The sequence below is a fragment of the Rhipicephalus microplus genome, chromosome 9, assembly GCF_043290135.1.
Source record: "Rhipicephalus microplus isolate Deutch F79 chromosome 9, USDA_Rmic, whole genome shotgun sequence".
Taxonomy (NCBI): Eukaryota; Metazoa; Arthropoda; class Arachnida; order Ixodida; family Ixodidae; genus Rhipicephalus; species Rhipicephalus microplus.
In genome coordinates, this window is record NC_134708.1 from 23,843,387 (window position 1) to 23,868,150 (window position 24,764).

General features: G+C 45.8%; 1 protein-coding gene across 1 annotated transcript in view; it reads left to right on the forward strand.

Annotated features, from left to right (window-relative positions):
* The window catches only part of bma (SCY1-like protein bma), a 136,020-nt gene extending 112,183 nt beyond the window's left edge, over positions 1–23,837 (forward strand). The window contains exons 11-17 of the mRNA XM_075873323.1: positions 6,487–6,600; positions 10,422–10,554; positions 11,902–12,020; positions 12,255–12,358; positions 18,008–18,138; positions 20,727–20,944; positions 22,409–23,837. Of these exons, the coding sequence (XP_075729438.1) occupies positions 6,487–6,600; positions 10,422–10,554; positions 11,902–12,020; positions 12,255–12,358; positions 18,008–18,138; positions 20,727–20,944; positions 22,409–22,777 (1,188 nt within the window). The 3' untranslated portion in view covers positions 22,778–23,837. The remainder of the gene's footprint in view (positions 1–6,486; positions 6,601–10,421; positions 10,555–11,901; positions 12,021–12,254; positions 12,359–18,007; positions 18,139–20,726; positions 20,945–22,408) is intronic.
* Positions 23,838–24,764: the final 927 nt, after the last annotated feature.

Consider the following 24,764-nt stretch of genomic DNA (forward strand, 5'->3'; position numbering starts at 1 on the left):
AATGTTTGCGTACAACCGTCTGCAAAGTAAGTCGAGACGTGCGAGCGACGACCGCAATCTGATAAGACCAAGGAGGATTTAAAAAAATTGCTGGAGTGGAAATGGCTGCGCAGAAGTGAAGCCGTTCCTCTGGCAAGATGGCGGCTGTAGCGGCAATCTAGGGGCATTAAAACGGGGCGTTAACCCAAGGAGGATTAAAGAAAAAATTGCTGGAGTGGAAGCTCCCGCAACGCCTTGCCGGCAGAAGTGAAGCCAGCTTTTGCCTCTGCCATGATGGCGGAAACATGCTTTTTTTCTCATAGTGCTTACTTAAAGATCAAGTGGTTTTGATATGTTATGTATATGCTACGTCAGTTCTATATTAAAAGATGGTTGTTCCCGACGAAATTACACACAGAAACGAGTATGGATGACTGAATCTTTAAAGAACTTTGCCTCCAATTAGAGGCTCACTAAGGAAAACTAGTAACTGTAAGACGCACTTGGAGCTTTATGTGACCCAGAAAAGTTTCCACATTAAACTCGTTGGGCGTTCGAGGGAAACGCTTCGTTTTTAATCGCCATCTTGCCAGAGGAACGGCTTCACTTCTGCGCAATCATTTCCACTCCAGCATTTTTTTTTTAATCCTCCTTGCGTTAACCTCGCACGCCCAACAAGTTTACTGTGGGAACTTTTTCGGGTCACATAGTGCTCCAAGTGCGTCTTAGAGTTACTAGTTTTCTTTAGTGAGCCTCTAATGGGAGGCAAAGTTCTTTGAAGATTCAGTCATCCATACTCGTTTCTGTATGTTATTTCGTCGGGAACAACTATCTTTTAATATAGAACTAACGCAGCATTTACATAACATATCAAAGCCACTTGATCTTCAAGTGGGCACTATCAGAAAAGAGCATGTTTCCGCCATCTTGGCAAAGGCAAAAGCTGGCTTCACTTCTGCTGGCAAGGCAATGCAGCAGCTTCCACTCCAGCAATTTTTCTTTAATCCTCCTTGGATAAGACTGCACCGTCGCGCCATCTGACGTTGTGAGTGCGAATGCGCGTCCTTTCATTTTCACATTCATATCTTTATACTCGTTCGCAGCGTGTAATCGAAGTGATTAGACGTAGCGTTGTGCGCCAGGCGTCACTTTCTTCGATCCGTGACACGCTCAATTCACCAGGGTCACGGCAGCAGTGAAATGCACGTGGCTCGCTCCACAGACCACGCAGAGCAGCGTTTAACGCGCTAGTGTCAAAAGCTCCTTTCCCAGATATTGCTGGGGTCAACGTAAGCGTCGTTGGTACAGTGTGAAAAAATCGTCGTTGTCCGCGAGCGAGAACACAGGGTGGATGTAAATAAAGGAACCACTATGGATGATACCACTCCTCGTGGGGATCGAACCAGCGCGTTCTGCGTGGCAAAAAAGATGTTCAATAGAGAGTTTTAGTACTGCGTACGCTGCGTACGTGGCGGCGTTGCGTACGTAAGGACGCCACGTTCTGCGTAGTGCGCATGCGCAGACCGCAACGCGCGCGTATCGCATTACGTACGCAGACGCTACGTACGCACGCATGAGATGCGTGCGTGCGTACGTATAAGGTGATCGCGCCACTCTCGAACAAGTTCGCGACAGCGCGAGACTTCGTTTTGCAAAATGGCGGCATCGAAGGCAAGCACCAACTGGCTCTGTGGCCCAAAATATGGCCATAAACTGGCTATAACACTTGGATTGGCTCACATTGGCTGTCAACAACACGTGCTTCTATTTTGATCTACCAGATGGCGCAACGCGCTTCACGCTCGTTACGTACGCGGGTACTACGGCGTACTAAAAGCCGATTAGTGGCAAACGACGCCACGTAACGCAAGGCGCTTGCGTGATGCGTACGTAGCACCAGTCCGCAGTACTAAAACTCTCTAATGTTACGGGGAACAAGCGTTCTTTCCCTAAAATTACGTGTAACGAATAGAAATAATGAGATGTGGGGCACGGGTTCAACGCTGAGACAAGAGATGCGATCTTTTTGTTCAGGGCATAGCGAGCCGCATACACTTCGCCGCCATCGTGCTCTCTCCGAATTCAGCACGTTTACGCTACACGTTATCACTTTATCCGCTGAAAGTGAGTAAAAAGATATAGATGTGAAAATTAAAGGACGCACGTGCGCACTCACCACGTCGAATGGCGCGGCGATGCTGTTTTGTAAGATTGCGGTCGTCACTCGCGCGAAAAAAGGTTTTAAATTTGTTTTTAAATCTCCTTGCTCACACGTCCCGACTTATTTCGCAGATGGTTATGCAGTACTGTAGAACAAGATGTGAAAGGTTCTACCAGTCTCAGTACTAAGTGCTCCACTCTGATAGAATTGCGCGCTGTCCCTTCAGATGATTGGCATCTCCACTGAGTGTCGGTGGGGAAGAAACTAGGGATGTTGGGGAAACTTGTTGAGGAGTTAGGGTACTATGTATTCATTTAGGGTCACTGATGAATACATGGCGTTCCGTGGCGTAAAGCTGAAGCCACTCGACTGCCCCCTGGAGTGGCCGAATGGCTTGAGCTTTACGCCATGGAACCACGGTAGTGAGGGTTAACAACCTGGCTCCGGGGGCAGCCCGCAATCAGAAAATGACCCAAAAAAATGATCTAGAAGAATTTCCCAGCCGTACTCGGCTGCTCACCCGCAGGTCGCGGGTTCAAATCCTGGCTGCGGTGGCTGCATTTCCAATGGAGGCGGAAATGTTGCAGGCCCGTGTGCTTAGATTTGGGTGCACGTTAAAGAACCCCAGGTGGTCGAAATTTCCGGAGCCCTCCACTACGGCGTCTCTCATAATCGTGTGGTGGTTTTGGGACGTTAAACCCCACATATAAATCATCAAGAATTTCCCAGCCAGCCTCCCTTGCTGGGCAGTATATATTGCATATAGTGTTGATCCAGGCGGAAATTCTAAGCCACTTCAAACACTACGAAAGGTACTAAGATTTACTATTGAATACTGCGCTTAAAAAAATGTTTCACGGCTTCACGTTATGTACTGTACTATTGCAGCACTTAGGTGTTTGAAAAACATGGTTAACAATTTAGTGTACTCGGTATTCTAGTATGGCAAAGCTAGAAGTCGTCCTGTGGGCCTTGCACTTGATGAGGCCGCATCTATAAAGGTTGAGCTGGTTCAGGCAGTGACATCAAACCGGCCACTAACTGCAGCAGAAGGTAGTCCGTATATTCTGACAGACTAATCCTGAGACAAACCCGAGGAGCTACTGCTGCCGTTGAAACACATGTGTTTAGGAAAAGTGGTTAACGATTTGGAGTAGTTGGTACTCTATTATGGGAAAACCAAAAGCCGTCCCTTGGGCGAAGCTTTCAAAGAGACATTGTGATATACAACATGCAACAACGTCAGAACTCGAGCACTTCATGGAGAAAACTTAACATAATGTGGCATCCAAACAACGCCAACGCTTTCCCATCTGCTACTGCAGAATTACGTTCGAGCGTATACACAATTTCAAATAAGTTACAACGAGGTTGCGCAGCTTTTCGTTCTCGACATAAAACTTTTCTTTTATTCTTGTGTTGAACAGGTGGTGGTTCTCACTTTCCTCTGGGGTACACACCCCCGCGGGGTGGGCTCGAGTCGAGTGTTGAAGGCAAAGAAATAGATTAGACACAGTCATATTTAACAGTGTCTAAAGTGCCTCAAAACTTCGCCATTGTTGAACGCAGTTAAAGCACGCTTGTCGAACGGTAGTTCGTTTAGATTTGTATTGGCTGACAAGCAGCCCCCCTTGTAACAGCAAATACCGAATCTACAAATGAAACACAAGGCGGCACACAGGCGCTGCTTGACGCCCTCGGGGCTCTCGGTGCGGATACACAGTGAATTTGAACGCAGCCAGGGTTTTTGTGATGGTGGCGTTCACCTTTAGCCACTGCTCTTTTTTTCGTGAATCCGCAGCACTAACGTTTCACTGAAGCCTATTGGTCAGCGCTACGATGACACGCGAGGCACCTCCAACTAAGCGCGTAAACAGAGCAGTCGTCGCTTGTACGACCTTAGGTAAGCTTGAAGTTCACATTTACAGAACATGGCGTTTTCTATGTTTCTGCCAGCAAGATTGTAGCTATCACTTTGAATATTGAGACCGGACCCAATCAGATAGCTACATGGCTAATATTGATGCAATGGAAGAGAAGGTCACGACCATGCTGATAGCGCAAGGAAAGTGCGTTAGGTATACAAGTGTCGTTGTGCGGAATAAACAGACAGACAGACAGACAGACAGACAGACAGACAGACAGACAGACAGGCAAACAGACAGGCAGGCAGGCATGCAAGCATGCAGGCCAGGGCAGGGCAGCAAACGGGATGAGTTCCTGCAAGACCCTCTAACGAGGGGCCATTGTAACCGCTGGCCGCACCCACGTAGAGGACAGGAGTACAGAGCGCCGTGACGCTTCACCCGTTTCTGGGCCCTCTGGACTGCCTGGATATGCCTGCTGAGTTCCATACTTCTTATGGCCTCCTCCCATTCGACTTCACTTGAGAGAAGGTTGTTAGGCAGCGTGGGACATCGCCAAAGCATGTGGGCCATAGAGCAGAAGGTTTCATTGCAGTCAGGGCAGCTAGGGTCAACGTCCGCGTAAATTCTACTTAGGAATCCCCGCGATGGGAAAGACCCCGTCTGCAACATTCTCAAGGTAGCTGACTGTGCTCTGCTGAGCTTCGCTTGAGCAAGAGGATAGATACGCGCAGGTCCCAGCGATGAAATAAGTAACGCGCCAATTCACAAGTCTTCGAGCTAAGTAATCTATCTCGGCTTATTGTCTGCTCTGCACGAGTTTACCACGCGACCTGAACCCGTCATCGTTGACGCACCTTGCGAATACCCCGGATCGCTCTGGCCTTCACATTCGTGGTAGCACAGCAAGCGCACCATACACCGCACTTTCTAGGTGCAGTGGTCAACTCCAGAATGACGGCGTGTCGCGCTCGGAATGACATGGCCGACATCTGCAGTCGTAAATACGTCACATCTGAGCGTGCGTGGTGCTAATGACGAGCTTCGCTTGCATTTTTGTTACTTGATTATTACCGCAGATGCGACAGGCACTTTGGCCATCGACGTATTTGCGCAGCGCAAGACAACGTGTAGTTATAACTACAGAAGAAGAGACAAGGACAGAAAGGGCGCTATATAAATAAGTTTGAACAGTTGAATGCAAAAGCAAAAAGCAAGCAAGATAACGTACCGAACAGGAGGAGGAGGACAAGAACAACAAGAGAGAAGGCAGGCAGTTTAACCAGGCATATGCCTGGTTTGCCACCCTACGTTTGGGGAATGGGAAGGGGTTCTCGGTATGATATTATACCACGAACTGAGAATAATTTCACAATATAAAAGGTGCCGATATGGCAATTGCACTTTTTCTTTTTCCCTGTAGAGGGCATGTGCTGAGCCTTGTTTCGCAAGGGGGTAACACCGTTGCCGCTTCATTTTAACGGTCCGTTTGTACAGCCCGTCCCACTGTCCATGCTTCGGCATGCAGGAGATTCCAGAGGTCTCGAGCTATCCAAGTTACCGTATGAATTTCAGACACAACACGTGCAGTGAGTTTTTTTTTTTTGCGCGTGTGTTGAGCGCGCGGACCTCTAAAATGGCAACCCAGACGAAAGCCATCCTCGCGAATGACGTCAAGGGCATACCCCCTATACAGTTCACAGCGCTTCTGATGGTCAAAGTGGTCGTCGTAGCTTTCACGATAAGCGAGGACGGAGACTGCCAAGTGGAGACACCACTGGTGCCGCGCATGCTGAGATGTGACCCTTTTAGAAATACCGATGTCGCTCTTGCTGCTCCGAGCTTGACGTTCCGTCGTTCTAGATACGAGAGTTGGCCACTGTACAGCCTCGGCCACGTCTTCATGTTGCGTGCGAGCAGCTGGATTTTGCCCTTCGAGGTGAAACCTTGAGGCAGTTTCGGGCTCTGACGTAGTGTGCCAGGAGGCTGCCTTGAGACTCTCCCAAACTCTTCCAAGGTGTCGCCCCACAGAGCGAGAACTACCTGCTCACGTGCTCTACTCAGACATCGCCAGGGCTTTACATCCTGAGTACAAATAGCGTAATCGGGAAGTCATTCTGCCGTGCATCAATATTCGCCATCACCCGATTCGCTGGCGTTTCCTATCTTGGAAACTGTTCTCGCGACTTCCCGATTAATAATGCTGTATGTCACACCCACATGGCGCACGCAAATCGTGACCTGGAAACACTAGGCTCACGACCATGCAGACGCAACCAAAGGCATGCACGATCGATAATCATTATTGCTGCGACGCTCGAAAACGCCCCGGATGTGCCTTCTTCGTTTTGAACGTAACAACACTTTGTTGATTGCTAGTCGCATCTTGGAATCTTTCTCCTCACGATATTCGTGGACAGTCACTGTTGATAACTGATCTGTTCTTGATTTTTCTTTCCTTCTCTCCACATTTCTTATCAGTGTGCAGCGATGCACGCGATAGCACAGATTGCTGACTATCTCGAAGAGAGTGCTGTGCGCAAAATGGTGCTGCCGAGGACGAAGCAAGCCTTCGAAAACAACTCCGGAATCAAGGTAAGGTTTTTTTTTTGTCGGAAACTAGGAAAAACTGCTTTCTTATGAGCACTCTTGGGCCGCGCTTTCTTACACAGCATGGTATGCCATCACCGTGCAAATGAATATTGCCACCTTGTTTCGTGAGGCATCAAGCTGTGGGCAGACTAAAAGGGCGAAGAAGACAAAATGCGTTAGCCCTTCGTTCACGAGACACGTTCGTGTCTTACTGCCTCGCTGTTCTTGTCTTGTTATATCTATGGCCTCTGGTACGTGTAAATATGCTGTTAATAAACCGCTGTACATGTAGGTCTTATTCAATAACACTGTAAGGAGCAGGTAGTACTCGGTAGGACGGAATATCATATGTTCTGAATTTGTAGCACAGTGCTAGGATGACATATCTAAGTCATACAATTTCTTACCCCCCCCCCCCCCCCCGCACAGGCCACTGCTTACTTCCCGCGCCAGTTAGCGTCCTATGACCAGTTCTGTTTTCTAAAAAAACTGTTCTTCAGAATTCCGAAACTCTATCGGCTGCCTTGTCCCAGTATTTTCGAGGTCTCGCATATTCAGTGCCTCGTTTTCATCAGTGACGAATAAAAAAAAAGAAAGAAGTTATAGAGCCACTGAAGTTTTTCTTCAGTTGCCAAATTTTAATCTATGGGGACTGTAAAATTAAGATGTGCGAACTGCTCACAAACGTAAAAGCAATCGCCTTTAAATGGCCCATGACACGGTCACTCAGCCAGTTGTGGTTCTCAACGAAATGTAGTAGTAAACGGTCTACTATACCTATACAAATTAGAAAAGTGGGTGGTAAAAGAATACTTCAGTGCAAAGCAAGTATATAAGTCGCCGGCTGTACATCCCACCCACCGCTGGCGGCCGCCATTTTAAGGGGGTTTAGAATAACGTTCACTGGCGTTGCGGGAGTTGCTTTAGTTGCGGGCCCCGTACGTGTTTTAGAATAGCGTGTGCTCCCCCGAGGGGAAAGTCTAGGAACTTTCAGCCCGACCGCAAACCCAAATGCATTGATACTACACAAAGAACTTTGCAGGCCTTACGGGCCGTGATCGCCGCACGCTATTTTGGAATTTATGCGGGCGGGCCGCAAACGTGAACGGCTGCTCGCGTTACAACGCATGCGCAGTGAGCGCACCGCAAGGGCTTGCGGTACGCTATTCTAAACCTTCCTTTTGTCATGGCACGTGTGACGTCATGTGCTGGAGAGAGCGGAGCCTTCGATTTCTACCCAAGTTTCAACCCCTGTGATGTTCGATTTATGTGCCAAGCTGAATAAAACTGAAATATCTCGATGTCACACGCAGCTGACCACGAAACAAATTCGTTCGCTAGAGTGCAGGTGCTCGCACAGCTAGTTGGTTGTTATATCGCGCCTCAAGAGTGCGTCAGTGTTCTCCTGCTCTCAGAGAGCTCACATGTTCGTGAAGATATGCAATCATAGTTTAATTACTCTAACGAATACGCTAAAGCTTTGCCAGCTCATCTGTTAGCGAAAGAGAGTCAGCCCTCATAGCACGGATTATGGTCGAAATTTCAATTTCATGGACTAGACTGTTCCAACGATTGCCAACTATCCACAAACACCTACCGTATCGGATAACTTTCTGTCTGCTCTAAAACCATTACAAAACGTCTCTTCGCCTCTTTGAAATGTATCAGAACCTTCTGATGCACACCGATAACATATGACCCGTGCTTCATCCAAGTTAAGCGTTTTTTGCCCCGCTCTCATATAAGCGGTAACTTGACGCGCGCCAGTTTGATGGAATTATGACCCAAGAATCACCCGGATTACGTTTCCCGGTGCAACTGTGTTCGAAAAATTACAAGCACGGGGGAACCTTCTAAGTATAAAGCCGAGTATTTGCGTAACGCAAGTAACTGAATGCCGTTTCGAAAAACATGTTTACATGTACCAGGAACGATTACTTTTGATCTCGATTGCGAACTGAAAACCGGAGATATTGCCCCGCCGCGGTGGTCTAGTGGCTAAGGTACTCGGCTGCTGACCCGCAGGGCGCGGGTTCGAATCCCGGCTGCGGCGGCTGCATTTCCGATGGAGGCGGAAATGTTGTAGGCCCGTGTACTCAGATTTGGGTGCACGTTAAAGAACCCCAGGTGGTCTAAATTTCCGGAGCCCTCCACTACGGCGTCTCTCATAATCATATAGTGGTTTTGGGACGTTAAACCCCACATATCAATCAATCAATCAAACCGGAGATAAGTGATTCTTTTTTTTTTCAAACCGTCGCGTTTAGCGATTATATTTTTATTATTCACCGCTTGTAGTTTTTCCTATTCTTCCTAACATCGAACGAATACGTATTATCTCCGCCTACAATTCGGGAAAAGGAATCATTCCCAATGCGGAAGCTACTTTTGGGGGATTAGTGGCAAATTGCGCAATTGTTAATTCCCAGGAACCACAGGAAGTACGACGACGGATCAGGTTAAAACGCGTCTTTAGCGTAAGGTATTGCCAACGACCGAAAATAAATTATGCCTGGGCAACGTTTGATACTTCGCGACGAAGGCTAAAAGTTATAATCTGCGGTCGCTTCAAGCGTTCCGGTGTAATCTCATTTCATAACGAAGCGAACTTACGTAAACGGAGTGACACAGTCGTACCTGCGCAACCAGTAAACCAGAAACGAAAGTTGATTTATGATAGCTTTTTTTTATGCAAGCAAACCTTTCTTTCGTGCGTTTGAATAATGCGATATTGATTGGTTTCGTAAGTGGAGCCGCTTCTGAGAGATAACATCGGTTCAACGACAGTTATTTGAGGGCCCCCATGAGGCTCAAGTGCTACGGTGTAAAGGCTTGAAAGCTTCGGCCTTTTATGATGGCTCATCGCTCTAAAGGTTACATATCGCACTCTTATAGAGACGTGCTTGCGTGGGCGGGATCAAGTAAGCGTTCGCCAAGAGGAAATTTAACAATCGGTGTTGTCAGGCTTTCTCTTTCGTAAGCACATGTCGTGTAATAGGGACAAGGAAACCCGAGAATAAAGTAATTGTGAGCTGTTATTGAAAGGCGTACGCTTGTCACTTTGAAAGAAAATGTAGCTTGGTACTGTCTTATCACGTTTGAACTTTCGAGCAATCACTTTCGTAACTTTGGAATGTAGAAGCAGGGCTTCTACGTTTTGGCAACAAATGGTGTAACAAGAATAGCACACCGATGCACGTGCACTGCTGCATGTCATCTTTTAACCCGAATTTATATTTTCACAGATTTTCTTCGATATGTGAGAAAGAAAATAAATCAGATATATCAGGCAGTGTTTTGTATTTTTTGTCTTTATTTATTGTTCTAAGCTCAAAATAACAGCGAAACCACTGATTTCCATTCCCAGAATACACGTTAGTGTTGCTAATTTGCTCTTTTTAATGGCCGCAATTGACCACTGGGTACGACGACTTACAATTCAGTGGTGTCCTCCTGAGTTTTTTTTAAGGTCACTCTCGGAGCAAAAACTACTAGCTTCCAGAACATTGATCATTGAGCATTGCAACTACGCAACGTGATTATTTATGATTTACAGAAAAAAAGCATCATTTTTACTTTTCAGTTCCACTAGATTTTCTTCACTGTAGTCCAGCTGGTTTCACTTGGCTTTTATACTGTTATTCACACAATTCATTCTGCCTACACTTACTATTTTGGCCACCTAAATTCAAGTTTTGTTTCATTTCTCTTTACCACTATTACTTGCTGTTTGATCAATTGTAAGCTTTTTGTTAATAATAGGTATGCTTGCAAGCATTGCCACAAACACCAGGTTTGTACATACATGTCACTCCACATCGCAGGTGCAGGCAAACGCGCTGACCTGCATCGAAAAAATCATCGACAAGCTCGAGAAGACAGACATCCTAGATGAAGTCCTGCCCATGTTGGGAAAGGCCAAGCTCCAGGACCCAGCAATACTCATGCCGGTTGTCCGTAAGTACACAAAGCCACGCTGATGACACCTGAACCAATACTGACGGCTGCATAGATGGAAGTTACAGGCCTATACATATAGATAGGTGTATAGTGTGCAGTATTGGCTTCTAACGCATAACAATAGAAAGTTCACACGAGTATGTGATAGCAAGCAAGTAGCATAGGTACAGTCATGAACTATGTCAGATGGAACACGAAGACTCTCTATCAAAAGCCGCTCTGGATAAACGCAGTTGTCGAGCGCAAAGTTCTTGATAACACTTAATTTTAAAGCGTGATGCTCTTGTAGGTCAATACGTCACTTCATATCGTTAAACTAGAAGTAGTCACGAGATACAGGAGAATTCTATCTAGCATATTATACTGGTCGTGACTCGGTATAAAAACAATGCTCTGATGATCAGAATTAAATTTAAGTCTTAGTCTGTGCATCATGATGAAGTGGTTTCCAAGCGCAAAATATGTGTTACAATGTCTCAGTAAAAAAAAACATGGCAGAAGAGTCGGAGAACATAGGTTTCTGATACTAGACGGCAGCCCACGCAGTTCAATGAGGATGCGTCGAAAAAAAAAAAGAATTGACTTAGCTTTAAACTGAGCTCTTATTCTGCGTATTAATCCCAGCGTAGCTTTTTTCATGAAGTCAATGTCGCTTGTAACCAAAGATAAGCACAGGAATTGTTTTATTATTTTTATTTTTTATTTTCTTTGTACTGCCTAAAGTGTTCACACAACACCATAGAGGTACCCTGTTGGCGTTTGAAAAGTAATTTGTAAAGGTAATTTTTTATTATGGACGTGTCTTGCACACCCACTTGAAACACAAAACAGAATGCAGCGACAGAAAGGTGTCATGTTTTGTTGTAATTTAGACTTGGCCTTAATGTTACCCTGTTATTTATCGCAAAGATCTGTATGATGCCTGTTGCGCCATCAGGCTTCTGTAGTGCTGCAACAAATTTTGCGCACTTTTAGTGACATCTGTAGTCACTATCCGATGCATCTTGCGACAGCACACGTCATTTCGGTAATACTAACATTTGTCGTAGGAGTTCGTCTCTTCGTTGTAACAACAAGCACGCGATGCAATTCCCTTTTGATGTCATGACAGAGGATACCTGTTCTACGACAGGCAGTCTTGGACAGGTCTGTCACTTACATCAGGAACCTGCAGTAACTACACCGAAATGTAACACAAACACTTTTTGATGTCTTGAAGGCAAGATTATTGTAATGGTCGGCTGAACACTCTCCTCACGACAGAATGGTCGACTCCAACAAACGTGTGCTTGCACGTTTAGGCACAGTTATTGAGTCTGACTGGGGCCCGTGTCGTGTCCGCAGGGATCTACAAGCACATGCTGAGCGACAAGCGATACGGACTAACGGTCAACCTTCTCGCCACCAAAGTGATGCCAGCCCTAATACCCGTCGTAGTCAGCCCGGCCCTGAAGCTAGATCAGGTGAGACGTGACGTCACTGATTTGTGAGGACAAGTTGTCGAGACCGGGCGAAGGTACATAAAGGCATGTACAGTTGACTGTAAGACCGATAATAAACTGGACTTTCAAATCACCCAACCAGAAACAGTCGAGATGTGTGACCCACTTCAAAATACCGTTAGGCACAATTGTTCGCATAACGCTAACTCCCGATAATAAACCATATATCTTGAAGGCTTTCAATCTTACTTGCAGTTCACGAGTCTCATAGAGTTACTCCAAGAAATGCTCGAACACGTCTCCAAAAGCCAGCGAAACAAGCTCAAGTTGGAAAAGCTGTCGATACCTTCGACGGACATGTGAGTATACACTTTTAGACCATATATCTAATCCTTGCTTTTAACGCTAGGTATTAAATGTGAGTAAAAGTGACTCATGTATTGTGGACTAAATATGCCGAGGGCCACATACCTAGCCGAGAATAGGGACAAGATGTCACTGTCTTGCTTTGACAGCTGACCTAACCTGAGCACTCGCATAACTCTGATAATGATTGAGCACACTGATGCGAAGCTTTAAGTTGAGTGAGTAAATATGAAGAGAAGTGTATCTTTAAAACCGCCGTTATATTTCGCCCTAGCCAATGGACCTTCTCGATTTCTTAAGTTCACTGCCGTGTAACGCTCCACCGAAACTGTGGAACTGTGAACCGATGTCCTGAAGTCCTATAGCTGGAAAACGCACATTGATTTCAGATTAAAGCCGCCGCGGTTCTCAAAAATTCTCCTATGTATATTTTCCTATTTATTTCCCCTTACTGTACTAAGAAGAATTTACGCGCTTACACTGCAATCTGGCGCTTGTTAAGGCTATTGTGCTCTTTTGCAGAACCCCACCACAACGCCACGAATATTGTGCGAGATTCTCGTCAATTTTCAGTAGTACCTAAGGCGCTGTCATTTAGGACTTTTGCTTTAACAGCAACTGAACCGAAACCCCTGCTCGCCAACTCGGCATAACTCTCTTGTCCCCCTTGAACAAAGGCATATCTGTGATGGGCCAAGATTCTTTGTATGCCACAACATACGCCGAGGTTCGCATGGACATCAAGTCTCGAGATATTAAGAAGCTATCCAACGCAAATTGTTTCCGCACCCAACGTTTCAACTAGAAGACTTGTGTACGTCAGAGTGAAGACGTGTATATTCTCTCTGTATGAGGCTTGGCTTTCACTGTCTAGGAATCTTTGCGCGGCAGCCGACTTATGCTGGTGTCGGGAAGGTCTTCTAGTGACCCTCAGACTGATCAGGGAACTGGGCAAACTTTTCAAGCCGATGTTGTAGTTGAATGACTAGCGCGCTATTGAACTTGGTGATAGCTGTGATAACGGAAATACGGAGGCTGACCGCGATAGAAAGAAGTGTGAGCAGGTGCTGCAATGCCGTTGTTTCTTCCCCCAAAAACAGTGAAGCGACGCCGGACGAGGCACAACACCGGGTCGTGAGTCCGCCGGATAGGTGTGTACCTCTAGTTGCGCTGGTGCCCGCCGAGTGCCATAGACGGCCTTTGCAATGCCCAAGCCCGAAACGCCCCGACGCTCGCCCTCGTAGCCTGACCGAGCCTGCCCCACGATCGAGATTTTCGCCGAACGCGGCTTTCATGTGCTGCCGGACGTTTGCAGTAGAATGCCTCTTTGCTGCATCGCTCTGCATCTCGCGTGGCTTTTGGACCTGGTTCCGCACTGGTAGAAGGGCATGTGGTGCCAGTTTTCACGGGGTTTGCGAGAGTAACATTTGTAGTTCTCGCTTGCAAAATGAAGTTAAATCAGAATGGTTTGTCATACTTGTCACTATATGCACACTTAAAACTTTGTGTCGGAAATTTATTTCTTTTTTATCCGCTACCACACCCTTTAGCAGGGAGCTGTCAGAGACTGGGGTAAAATTCCTGACGATCCCATCATCCACACTTTCTCCAAGAGCAAAGCCTGAAAAGGAGAACATGGATGGGCGGAGTGGTAGACATGGTTGCACCTAGTAGAGACAGGGTACTGACATGGAAAGAGAGACGAGCAACAACGAAACTATGGCAAAGAGTATTAGCGGTGTGGAGAAGAGGAGCTACCAGGAGTGCGATTGGCTGTGCCGATGAAAGGAGTCGACCAATGGTAGCGCGAGCTGGAGCACAGGTGGGGTTAGTGAGAGAGGAGGAAAAGAGTCCTGGTGTCCACAGATCTTCTGTTTAATGACTCTTGGAAACGTCAAAGTACTTAAAGCTGCGCATAATTTTTATCTTTAGACATAGGTAAGATCAGAGTCCTTCAATTTTACCAATCTGCATCTTTTACCAACCTGCATCTTACCAGAGTCCTTCAAAGCATTGAAGGACTCTGGTAAGATGCAGGTTGTGAGATTTTAGGACTCATTATCATAGTGAGTTTCAGAAACAGCCGTTTTGGTGCACGCTTGACGTAATCGTAAATGTCAAGTGTCTTTGCCTATTTGAGTCATTAACACGCACTGTGGTGTCATTACTCTGGATAGATCGACGGAGACCAGAAGGATTCAAAGCGAAGTTATAGTTTGACATTAACTTGATGAAACGCTATGCAAATCGGTAACCACATTCCTAGTATCAAGATATAAGTTGCCAAAAATCAATCCTTATCGAGAGAGGTTTGCTCTTAGTATTAATCATGACGAGTATTTTCTTCCATAAATCCTGTAATCCAAGATAGTGCATTTTTCTCACCAGACGTCTGTACTAAATGGGCACCTATGAAGAATCTTAAAAGAGAGAGAGAGAGAGAGAGAGAGAGAGAGAGAGAGAGAGAGAGAAACGAACGACAATGGCAGGCAGGTTCACCAAGCTAGGCTCTGTTGGCTGCTCTACACGGGGAAGTGTGAAATAATAGAAGTAGGAACTCACTACTTTTGCAATTCTTGTTGAAACTGGCACGGCTTTTTCTTACACTTCTAAGTTTGTGGAAGCCAAAACTGCACCAAGACGTGCTGTCACAGAATTCCAATCAACGAATCTCACCTTTGCATGATTTTCTTTGCACTGATCACATGATTAAATAAACACAGCTTTCCCACATCCTCAAAACTACGCTTTTTGACGGATTTTAATACCCGCGTTAGGTTTGTTACTTGAAACGAATGCTTAGATCACTACAATGCCATGCTCTTGAAGCATAGAGTCAGTATTCTTTAACGGATATCCGTGTAAGTTAAGGCCAAAATACACGTAGTTATATTCTATTTGCTAAGGCAATAGAATGAAACCGGTGCTGCAAGAAGGCAGGTAGAACATAATGACCGAAATAAGCTCTACTCACATTGACACGGTCATCAGATTCGGATAATAATTGAATACGACCAGTTTACCACAACGAATGTCTGGATTTCGCAAGGCGCGAACGACATAAACTCATATCTTTGTTATTTCTACAAGGCTAGAACCGGCTATTTCTAGTATTGATGAACACAAGTTCCGGCTCCGCACCAGTTCTAGCATTGAGGAAGTTAAGTCTACTTCTCAAAAGGTCGGTTGGAAGACAAAACCATCTGCTTACGGATTTTCTTTATTGTTTAGAATCGCCGACAGTTAACGGCATTTTTTTTACATGAGCAGTGACGTACATGGTAATGCAGGATTTTACAGTAGATAAGTTCACTAACGTCGATGCACGACCTATGCACCACAGCCAATAAATACCGTACAGTTACTCCACGTCTAGGTCCCTCAGCATGGCACCACCTAGGCACAGATGCGTTACCACGGTGCATGCAGATCCCCCCCGATTCCTCAACAAATACGCCACGGATGATGTCACGCAATCACATAGGCAGTCACTATTCTGTCCCAGTAAAAGCTTCACACTATAGCACCACATTTACACTGAACAGGTTCACTTTGAATCAGGACAACTTATTCTTGCTCTGGTCGTTGCAGAGATGTGGCACAATGGACCCACAAACTTTTTCATAGTGACCATTCAGCGCTTCGGGTGAGAACATACCCGCCGCTACAGTTCCAGTTCGAAACATATTCTCACGTGACTGAGCGTAGAGCAATTTTCGCGGCTGTTTTTTTTTTAGCATGGCCATGTTAGAAGCGCTTGCATTTTGCCGCCATTTCCGCGAAAAGGTGGAAGCATCCGCAAGGGCACCACGCTGTGTGCTGAATTCATAGGATTGCACGTGCTTCTGTGGCCGCAATAGATGCGTGCTAGGCCTGCATCTTGATGCATTTCCGCTTAGCATACATATATAGTGTGACTTGCTTTAACAAAGCTTGCTTTCGGCTGAACTTCCGACTGAAAGGAAATAGTGCTTCTTGATTGAATACGTTTTTCTTCCAGAGTCTACTCTCGTGTATTTTTTAAGCGCAGCTCGTGTATGTAAAAGGTGAAGAAAGAACGAACATCTACACATTTGTCAGAAGGTAACATATCGATGACCATGGTACCCAGTCTACTCCAGCTCTCATGCTCTTCCTGTGTGCTTAACAGAATCATTGTTAAGAACAGCAGTTACACCTTAATAATGCGCGTATTTTGACACTTTTTCTAGTATTATCTGACTGTAAACCAAGACTCTGAGAATTACGCGAATAATATTTCATACCTAAATTAGGTTCAAGTTTATTTGTAGCCCTAATCGGGTTGTATTTCCTTGCTCTCACAACTGTGATTGCCGTAAACGTGGTTTTTAACAGCGACAATTGTGTACTTGCAGCAAATATGTGAGCACCAAGGAAGCACACGTAAAAGTAGGGATATGTTCGTCATCCGCTGAAGATACATCCGAGTCTTTCAAAAGTTAGTAGAAAACGCTGCCGCGAATGCGCATCGATGACATCAGAAAATCGCTAATCACACCGTCAATGTTCCAGAAGAAAAAGTAACGTTGAGATGGACAGGTAATATTTATTTATTATTTTATTTCATTTATATATTACATACGAATGACCTGTTAAACAGGTCTTAAGCAGGGATGGGCGTACAAAACCCTTCTATGCAATTGCAATTTCAATAGCATCACCAGGCTTAGGGAGATTGGTAATAATTGCTAAATGCGACATAGAAAACGTTATATACAATGCAAAAAGCGTACGTTAGCACATTTTTGTATCAACTTCAGATAAACGCGACCAAAATATTACAACAAAGAACATAACTTTGCTCCTTGAATCGTATGGTATAATGATGTACTTCAACGGAGGAAGCTATGACCTCCAAATTTCGATAATAATCGGTGTTATTTTGGTCAATCCCCGTGCCTTCACAGTGAAGCTGACAAAATCTTGCCTATTTGGTGACCACTTATTTTATATTTGAGTACTATTTCAAACACGTGAACGGCCTGACAGCTGGCCAACATTGACGGATCCGCGGGCTGTGACGTAACAAGCTCATCGCTATTCTAGCGTTCGCATTTCAGCGAACGAACAATTTTGTTCCGTGGTCGCCTGCGCGTGCAATGGAGAGAGTTTCGACGGCTGAAACATTAGGAGATGAGTGCTCCGCTACATGCAGGGTATGACGTGACACAGGCCAAGGCAAAATGACGTCCACCGGATAACTCTATCACTAAGTCTCATTTTTATATATACTCACGTACACGGTAAGTCCATTACGTCTATATTTCGCTGAAACCTGCAGATTGTTGCTTGGCCGTGTCATGGCTCTTTCGAGTTCATACAAAACTTATAATGTTGACACGTTCTTTTTTTTTCTTTCAGTGAGCAGGATAGTAAAATAATATGCTGAAGCGAAATGTACTTGGTGTACATTTCGCTTTAGCAAAAAAGGCCACACAAAGAGGCAACATTGTAAAAAAACGCACTGTAAAAGAGCATGTTCCTCCAAAGTTAGGCACCATGGTCACACACCTACACAATGCTATCGATAGATGCACGTTAGGCGCACCTCGCGAGACCACCTGTCGTTGAGTTGTGCACACCAGGTGTGACAGAAAGAATTTGGCGCACCCCGTCCGCAGGCTGCCCGTGCAGACGCCCTACAACATGGAGCAGCCAACAGGTTACCCTCACCGCCCACCTTCACTCCGCCTAGAGTCCCGACGGACGTCCATTAGCATGGACGACGTCGTCCGCAGGACCTGCAGTTCAGGTGAGTACCGGACGACACTTGAAGCATCAATCGCATTCCGTATCTCTTTTAAAGACGACACTCTTTCTTGGGGACCTTCTATGACACAATTTTGGTCTCTGTCTGTCTTTCTGTATATTGTCTAGGAAAAAATGTTTAACGATTTCGAGTACTTCGTACTCAACTATGGGAGAGCACTGAGCCTTCCCGCTGCAACTTGTAACGCACCGGTGCAATGATACGCCGGTCCATCTTGCCTGTTTGTCTGCCCTAACGATGCCCCAAACAGCACCAAACGATACCCAGAACGGCCCACCCCATCCGCAGCGCCCACCAATATTGCTCAAGTTCAGCGTTCATACTTGCGCGATCGTCAATTGAAAAGCAAGTATTGTGTACATCTGAGGCACCATAACAACACGTCGATATTTTGTATGTGTGTCTTTATACTAGAGAAGGCGCACATAAGTAATTTTAAGGACCATAGCGTTTATCACGCGGCGCTGACAGTGCAACGCGATGCTCGAAAAGGCAAGCGTTTCCAACGCTTTGCTAAGACGACATGGGGGTGACACCTGGCCGTCGCTTTGCGTTCTACACCGTATCCCCTCCGAGACAGGCGCGCATCTTTCTCCGTGGGCACGCACGCATTACTTCGTTTTCGAAGATAACTGCCAGATGGCGCTCGTGTCTAACGTGCCAGCCTTCGCCGCATGGATCGAGACTAACGCAGCTATTCCAGTATACCATTCACCAATTTTCTCGCGCAGAACGTCAAATAAACGTTTTGTTCATTCTCTCCAGACGTAAGACTATCGTCTTTCGACAACATTTTTTGCAGTGAAACATGTAGTTACGGGGCCAATTATTTCAAGCGAAGCTCTTATTGCCTCACAAGCATAAGCGAGCGCACGGTTCCCTTTCTATGGGTGTAGGGGGCCAGGAGGGGGAGGGGTGGAGGTTCCAGAAACGCGCGAAATTCCACGCGAATCAAAAACGATGGTTCTGATGAAAATTGTGGCGCCGTCTATCGCAGCAACAGCAAAACACGCGGCTCGCAACTTTTTCTCCGTACGCTGACAGAGAGCGCAAGCGTAGCTTGCTGCATCTCGACAAAAAGGGGGCGCGTATTTAGTTCATTAGTTCGGAACGAAGCGTTCTATCACAGTCAAACCAAAAGTGTAGGTAGGACTGTCATTTTGTTGTTGTTGCTGGGGTGATGGGGTGTTCACCTAATATTTATGTGCGTTCGTGCATGTGTTTTCACGCGTGTTATGCGCATGGAATCCCGAAAAGAAACATTGATGGGGAGGCGATAGTTACGACAGTTATATCGCGAAAACCGAACGACGACAAAGAGACAAGAAGGACACGAGCGCTAACTTCCAACGCTAACAATGTTAGAAACGGGAAAGATGGTTTTCTCGCTCAGCACTGCACTGAGTGCAATTGTGTGCCCCTTTTCATGGACACAGTCACATTGATGGGGAGGGGGGAGTGTTGAAACTTCTGTTGATGGTTTTTATTATTATTATTTCACTTTGTTACACATAGGCGTGTGCTCGAGGAGGGCAGTGGGGGAAGGCATTCCTCCCCCCCACTTGTCACTTGAGGTAGAAGGCGCAAAGTACGTCTGCCCCATACATCGATTTAATACAGAAGGGGGTTGCTGCGATGAACCTCCACCCGGCAAAGTTCCTTTTGGCGTTGCATAAGTGGTTGCCAGACTGGGAAGATCAGTGTTCCCAGATTGCTGCAAAATTTGACTACAAAATATTTGTCTGTAGTTGTGGCTTCTTCGTAAGAATTTGGTGCCATCCGCGGTGCATTACGCGAACGAGCGATCGTGTCGCGTCGACCGCACGCTACGATGGGGGACGCTACGCTTTCCCAAGCTGTGTCAGCACAAGACATATCGTTCGTACTCGTATATACATGTGATGAATAAGCGTTCCAAGGCTGGTTAATCGGGGTACTAATTGCACGGCAGCGCCACGCTCGACTTCTGCTAGGCTTGGTTCATTCTGTTAATTAAAACGAATTCTGTAATGCGTGGTTCATTCCGTTATTAAAACGACCAGCGTCGCTCATGCACTCGCGAAATGCACCGCGGATGGCACCAAACTCTTACGAAAAAACCACAACTACAGGAAAAAATTTTTCAGCCAAATTTAGTGGCAGTCTGGCAACAACCATCCCAAAGTCTGGCAACTGATTTATGCAACGCCAAAAGGAACCTTGCCCCTCCACCCTCCCTGACGTGGAAGCCGGTGCACGTCTATGCTGTGACATATACCTTTGCAATAAGGGCTGCAGCGCGAGCACGAATGTGCTAGAAGAAACAGACAAAGTCGAGGTACGGAAGGCAAAAGAGGACAACACGAGCGCTGTCCACGAAACCAAAGTGGCTGGGTCTTGAGAATAAGGGTCCAAAACAGCGCTCGTGTTGTCCTCTTTTGCCTTCCGTACCTCGACTTTGTCTGTTTCTTCTAGCACATTCGTGCTCGCGCTGCAGCCCTTATTACTATGAATTCAAACCAACTAGCCCAAATCGCCATTCTTCCTATATACCTTTGCAACGAATTGATTCACTGATCTTGTCATCGCAGCTTCGTCGTCGCCAGACTCGAACCTGCTGCGCGTTCAGGCCACGCTCCCTGGGCGGAGGCACTCGGACAACACGATCCAGCCCCCGAGGATCCTGGTGGCCCCCTGTTCGCCCGAGGGCACCGTCAGCTATACCCCGGGGGGCCTCCCCGTTCGCAGGCATTCCAGTGTCGGGACGCAGGACTCGCGTTTTTCGGGATTCTTCAGTTCGCCCAAGATGGTACGCCCGCCTCTCCTCGTCCCACAATGTCCTCTGTCACATCCGTGTGTCCCAGATTGAATTACGATGATGTCGTCGCTACACTGCATTCACGACAGAACACTGACAGTGAACGAACGGTATAATCAAACAAAGAAAGGGAAACGTGTTGGCCTATACCCAACACAAGAAAAATCCACTCAGACATCTTACCTTTGGGTCATCCATTTTACAGCAATAATTAGCCGTGTTCGCTTTAGTCTAATATTACACGAAACAACTTCACAATAGCGTCACGAAGATTAGACATCGAAAGACCTCATTTCCAGAGAAATCGTAGGAGCCATTCTTTAGACAACGAGTGCTTTTTCATCATTTTGCAGTAGCAATTGGTTCGTGTTACTTAGGTTGATCGTCATGACTGGTATTGTGCCTTCTGTATTTGCAAACAGAACAGCTGTGTGATATGTGGACGTCATCGGTGTTTCATTTGCACATTGTGGCTATTCGTTACACCCCAATAGGTCACTTACACCTCCTTACAATTTAAATAGGCGCAGTTCATAGAAAGTTAATTGTATTCAGTTCATTTTATACAGGCAGCAATACAGTGATTGGACGGTCTAACCGGCAGCTGAATACACTCTTCAGAGTAAACATTCAGTCATGTTTTTCCCAATTCTCTCGGACATGTACACAACACAAAGGTCGGAGAATGCTGGAAGAGCAGATAAGAATGAAGCCTTGAAAAGCTTACGCAGATTTGCCTGAATTGTAGCTTAATAACTAGTATCCTACTCGGCCGACTCTGCCCAACACCGGGTACCTTGAAACCAAAATAAAACTTAGAGGGATTTTAATATCAACTGAAATGCTTTTCTTTGTCAGCTTTGTTCGCCTTAGATTTATTTTGCTTCACATATATATATATATATATATATATATATATATATATATATATATATATATATATATATATATGTATATATGTATATTGTGTGTGTGTGTGTGTGTGTGTGTGTGTGTGTGTGTGTGTGTGTGTGTGTGTGTGTGTGTGTACACGCCTGTTGTGTCGGATCGATTGGGTGGTCTGTGTTGGCGCCCCATTCCTTTGTTTGTTTTTTTTTTTCCATATTGTAAAAAATGGCTACATGACTTTGCGAGCTATATTTCGAGCATTTAGCTTTAGGTTTCAAAATCAGTTTACACACCAGCGGTTAACTACGCCGGCTTAAGCACGTCGCATATAATTAGGGTCAGCCCCAACCTAGGAGGCGCGTGAGCAATGCTAGGAAAACGAGAGTGGCGAGAATGCGCAAGAAAGAGGGGGAAAGAGTAAAAGTGTTATCACAATATACAACAGGATCAAAGGGAATGCTGAACTACCGCTTGACTCCGATTGGTTGCATTGCTCTGTGTGTATTCGTACGTGGGCTCTTCTCACGCTACTTGTCCTGATGCGAGCACATTTACCCCACGTCACAGGCGAGCCCCAACCTGGGCGTGGACTTCTTCAGCTCGAGCAGAGCCAACGTAAGGCGCTACTCCGCCGCTGCAGTGTGCGGCGCTGCAGGACTGCCCAACGCCGCCAACCAGGCATCAAGTTTTCTGCAGCAGATTGGCTCTGGTGTTGTACGTACCTATATTGCTAGTCGTTGGTGTCGTGTCCAGACCACCACAACGTTGTACGTGATGTTCGGTGCTGCCCTTCCTTCCGCAGCCTTCCCTTGCACCTCCCCAGCTGTGTGTGACACAGTAAATTTTGCAAACATCGCGGCAGGACAATTTTTTTGTCTCTCATTCTTGGTGCTAGTCCAGTTGAGAGCCTGGATCCTGCTTTTGCCTTGGAAATAGAAGCAGAGTGACTTATGGCGTGATCCTAACATCTTCTGAAGAGAAGTTGCAGTTTGGAGTAAAATAGATCTTGCTTACATATTCGCAAACACGGGTGAAGCAAAACACAGCTCTTTGTTTCGGGCAGCTGCAGGAAATTGTAATCACTTTATTGACTTGCCCGTACGTCTCAATTTCTATGCGAAACCTTTGCGAAAGGAGATCTTGGCGGTACACACGGTATCGACTTCCACAGCATTATATAAGGCCAATAACAGGAAGTTTGACCGGAAGTGGAAGTGACGCCCAGGGGTACAGTTGTCGCGTAGATTAGCCTTAGTAAGTAGTCGAATGTGCTCGGCAGGCTAGAGGTAATACGCGGAAACCAATGGGCGTTAGCAAATGACGTTTCTTGATAACACGTAAAACTAGTTTAATACAGGCAAAGTTCCAATAAAAATGTGAGGTTTTCATTCAACTCAAGGGCCACTCGGGGCTTAAAGACAAATCTCGACCAGACCTAGGTGGAGAGGAAACACTGATACAGAATCTCAAATTTTTTTTATGAAGTGTCGACAATTAGCCGCATGACCACGGCCCACCTGATTAGTACTCGCGAACAATCCCACGCGTGTTTTAGGCAGATGTACGTCTCTGATGGTAGAACAAGATGACTATAAGTTTATTTATCCTCCCGAGTCGCTCATTTGTCTGATGTAGTGTCACTCGGCATATTTGCATATTTTTACATTTTACTATGCTATACAGGCAAGCATTACGTCACATATGTGCCATGACGTGATTGAATTTAACTGGTGTTCTGGCTTAATTGCTGAATGAATAATGTGAGGCCACACCAGTGGAAGGGGATCTTTTCCAATCATTGTACTTGAGAAACGTATCCCGTAATCCCGTTTTCAATAAGAGAGAACTTCGCTAGAATGCTAAATTTTTATAGTTCTGTACAACGAGAAATCAGCATTGCCTATGTTATTCCTATCTACTTATACATTTAAAATTTTATACATTGCCACGCCGTGTGGTCTAGTAGCTGAGGTACTCATTTTCGATGGAGGCGAAATTGATGTAGGCCCGTGTGCTCAGATTTGGGTGCACGTTAAAGAACCCCGGGTGGTTTAAATTTCTGCAACCATCCACTACGGCGTCTCTCATGATCATACGGTGGTTTTGGGACGTTAAACCCCACATATCAATCATCATTAGTAGATATGGTACTCGGCTGCTGTATCGCAGGTCACGGGATCGAATCCCGGCTGCGGCGGCTGCATTTTTGGTGAAGGCGAAAATGCGATGGGACCGTGTGATCAGATTTGGGTGCACGTGAAAGAACCCCAGGTGGTCGAAATTTCTGGAGCCCTCCACAAGGCATCTCTCATAATTATATCGTGGTTTAATACGTTAAACCACACATATAATCGTCGTCGTGATTTTGTAAATTTTTATTACCTTAGGTGGAAAGTGGCCATGAATGGTTACCTTGAAATATTTATTTGAATATTCAATGCTTTGTACAAGTTGCTTAGTAGCAAAGCAACGTTACTTTCTGAAGGTAATAAATATATCATGCTGTAAGCTTACCTTAAGCTACCTTTATATATGATCTGTGTATTCTAAATAAGTCTCGTGAGCTCCGCTTCTAAGCGCATTGATTTTTTTTATTATTGTTGAAGTCAACTACGTGTGTTGATTACTAGCAATAACGCTTTTCCTGTGTGTTGTCTCCAAGTTGGCTCTGCTTTTGAGCAAGTTTATGACACAACGCTCTCGCGGGTCCTGCCGAGGTGTTGCGACACTTCTACCGCATGCCTTGCATTCTCTCCGCATGCTTGTCTCACGTTCGTCTTGCACACTGTCTGTCACACTGCCTTTTCACTTTACGGCTGCGCTGTGCATCTCATTTTGGCTGCAACACGCTGACTTCTACGGCGATGAGGGCTTGACTTTACACTTATCGTGGTGTTTTTCTTATAATGTACTTTCGGCTAGT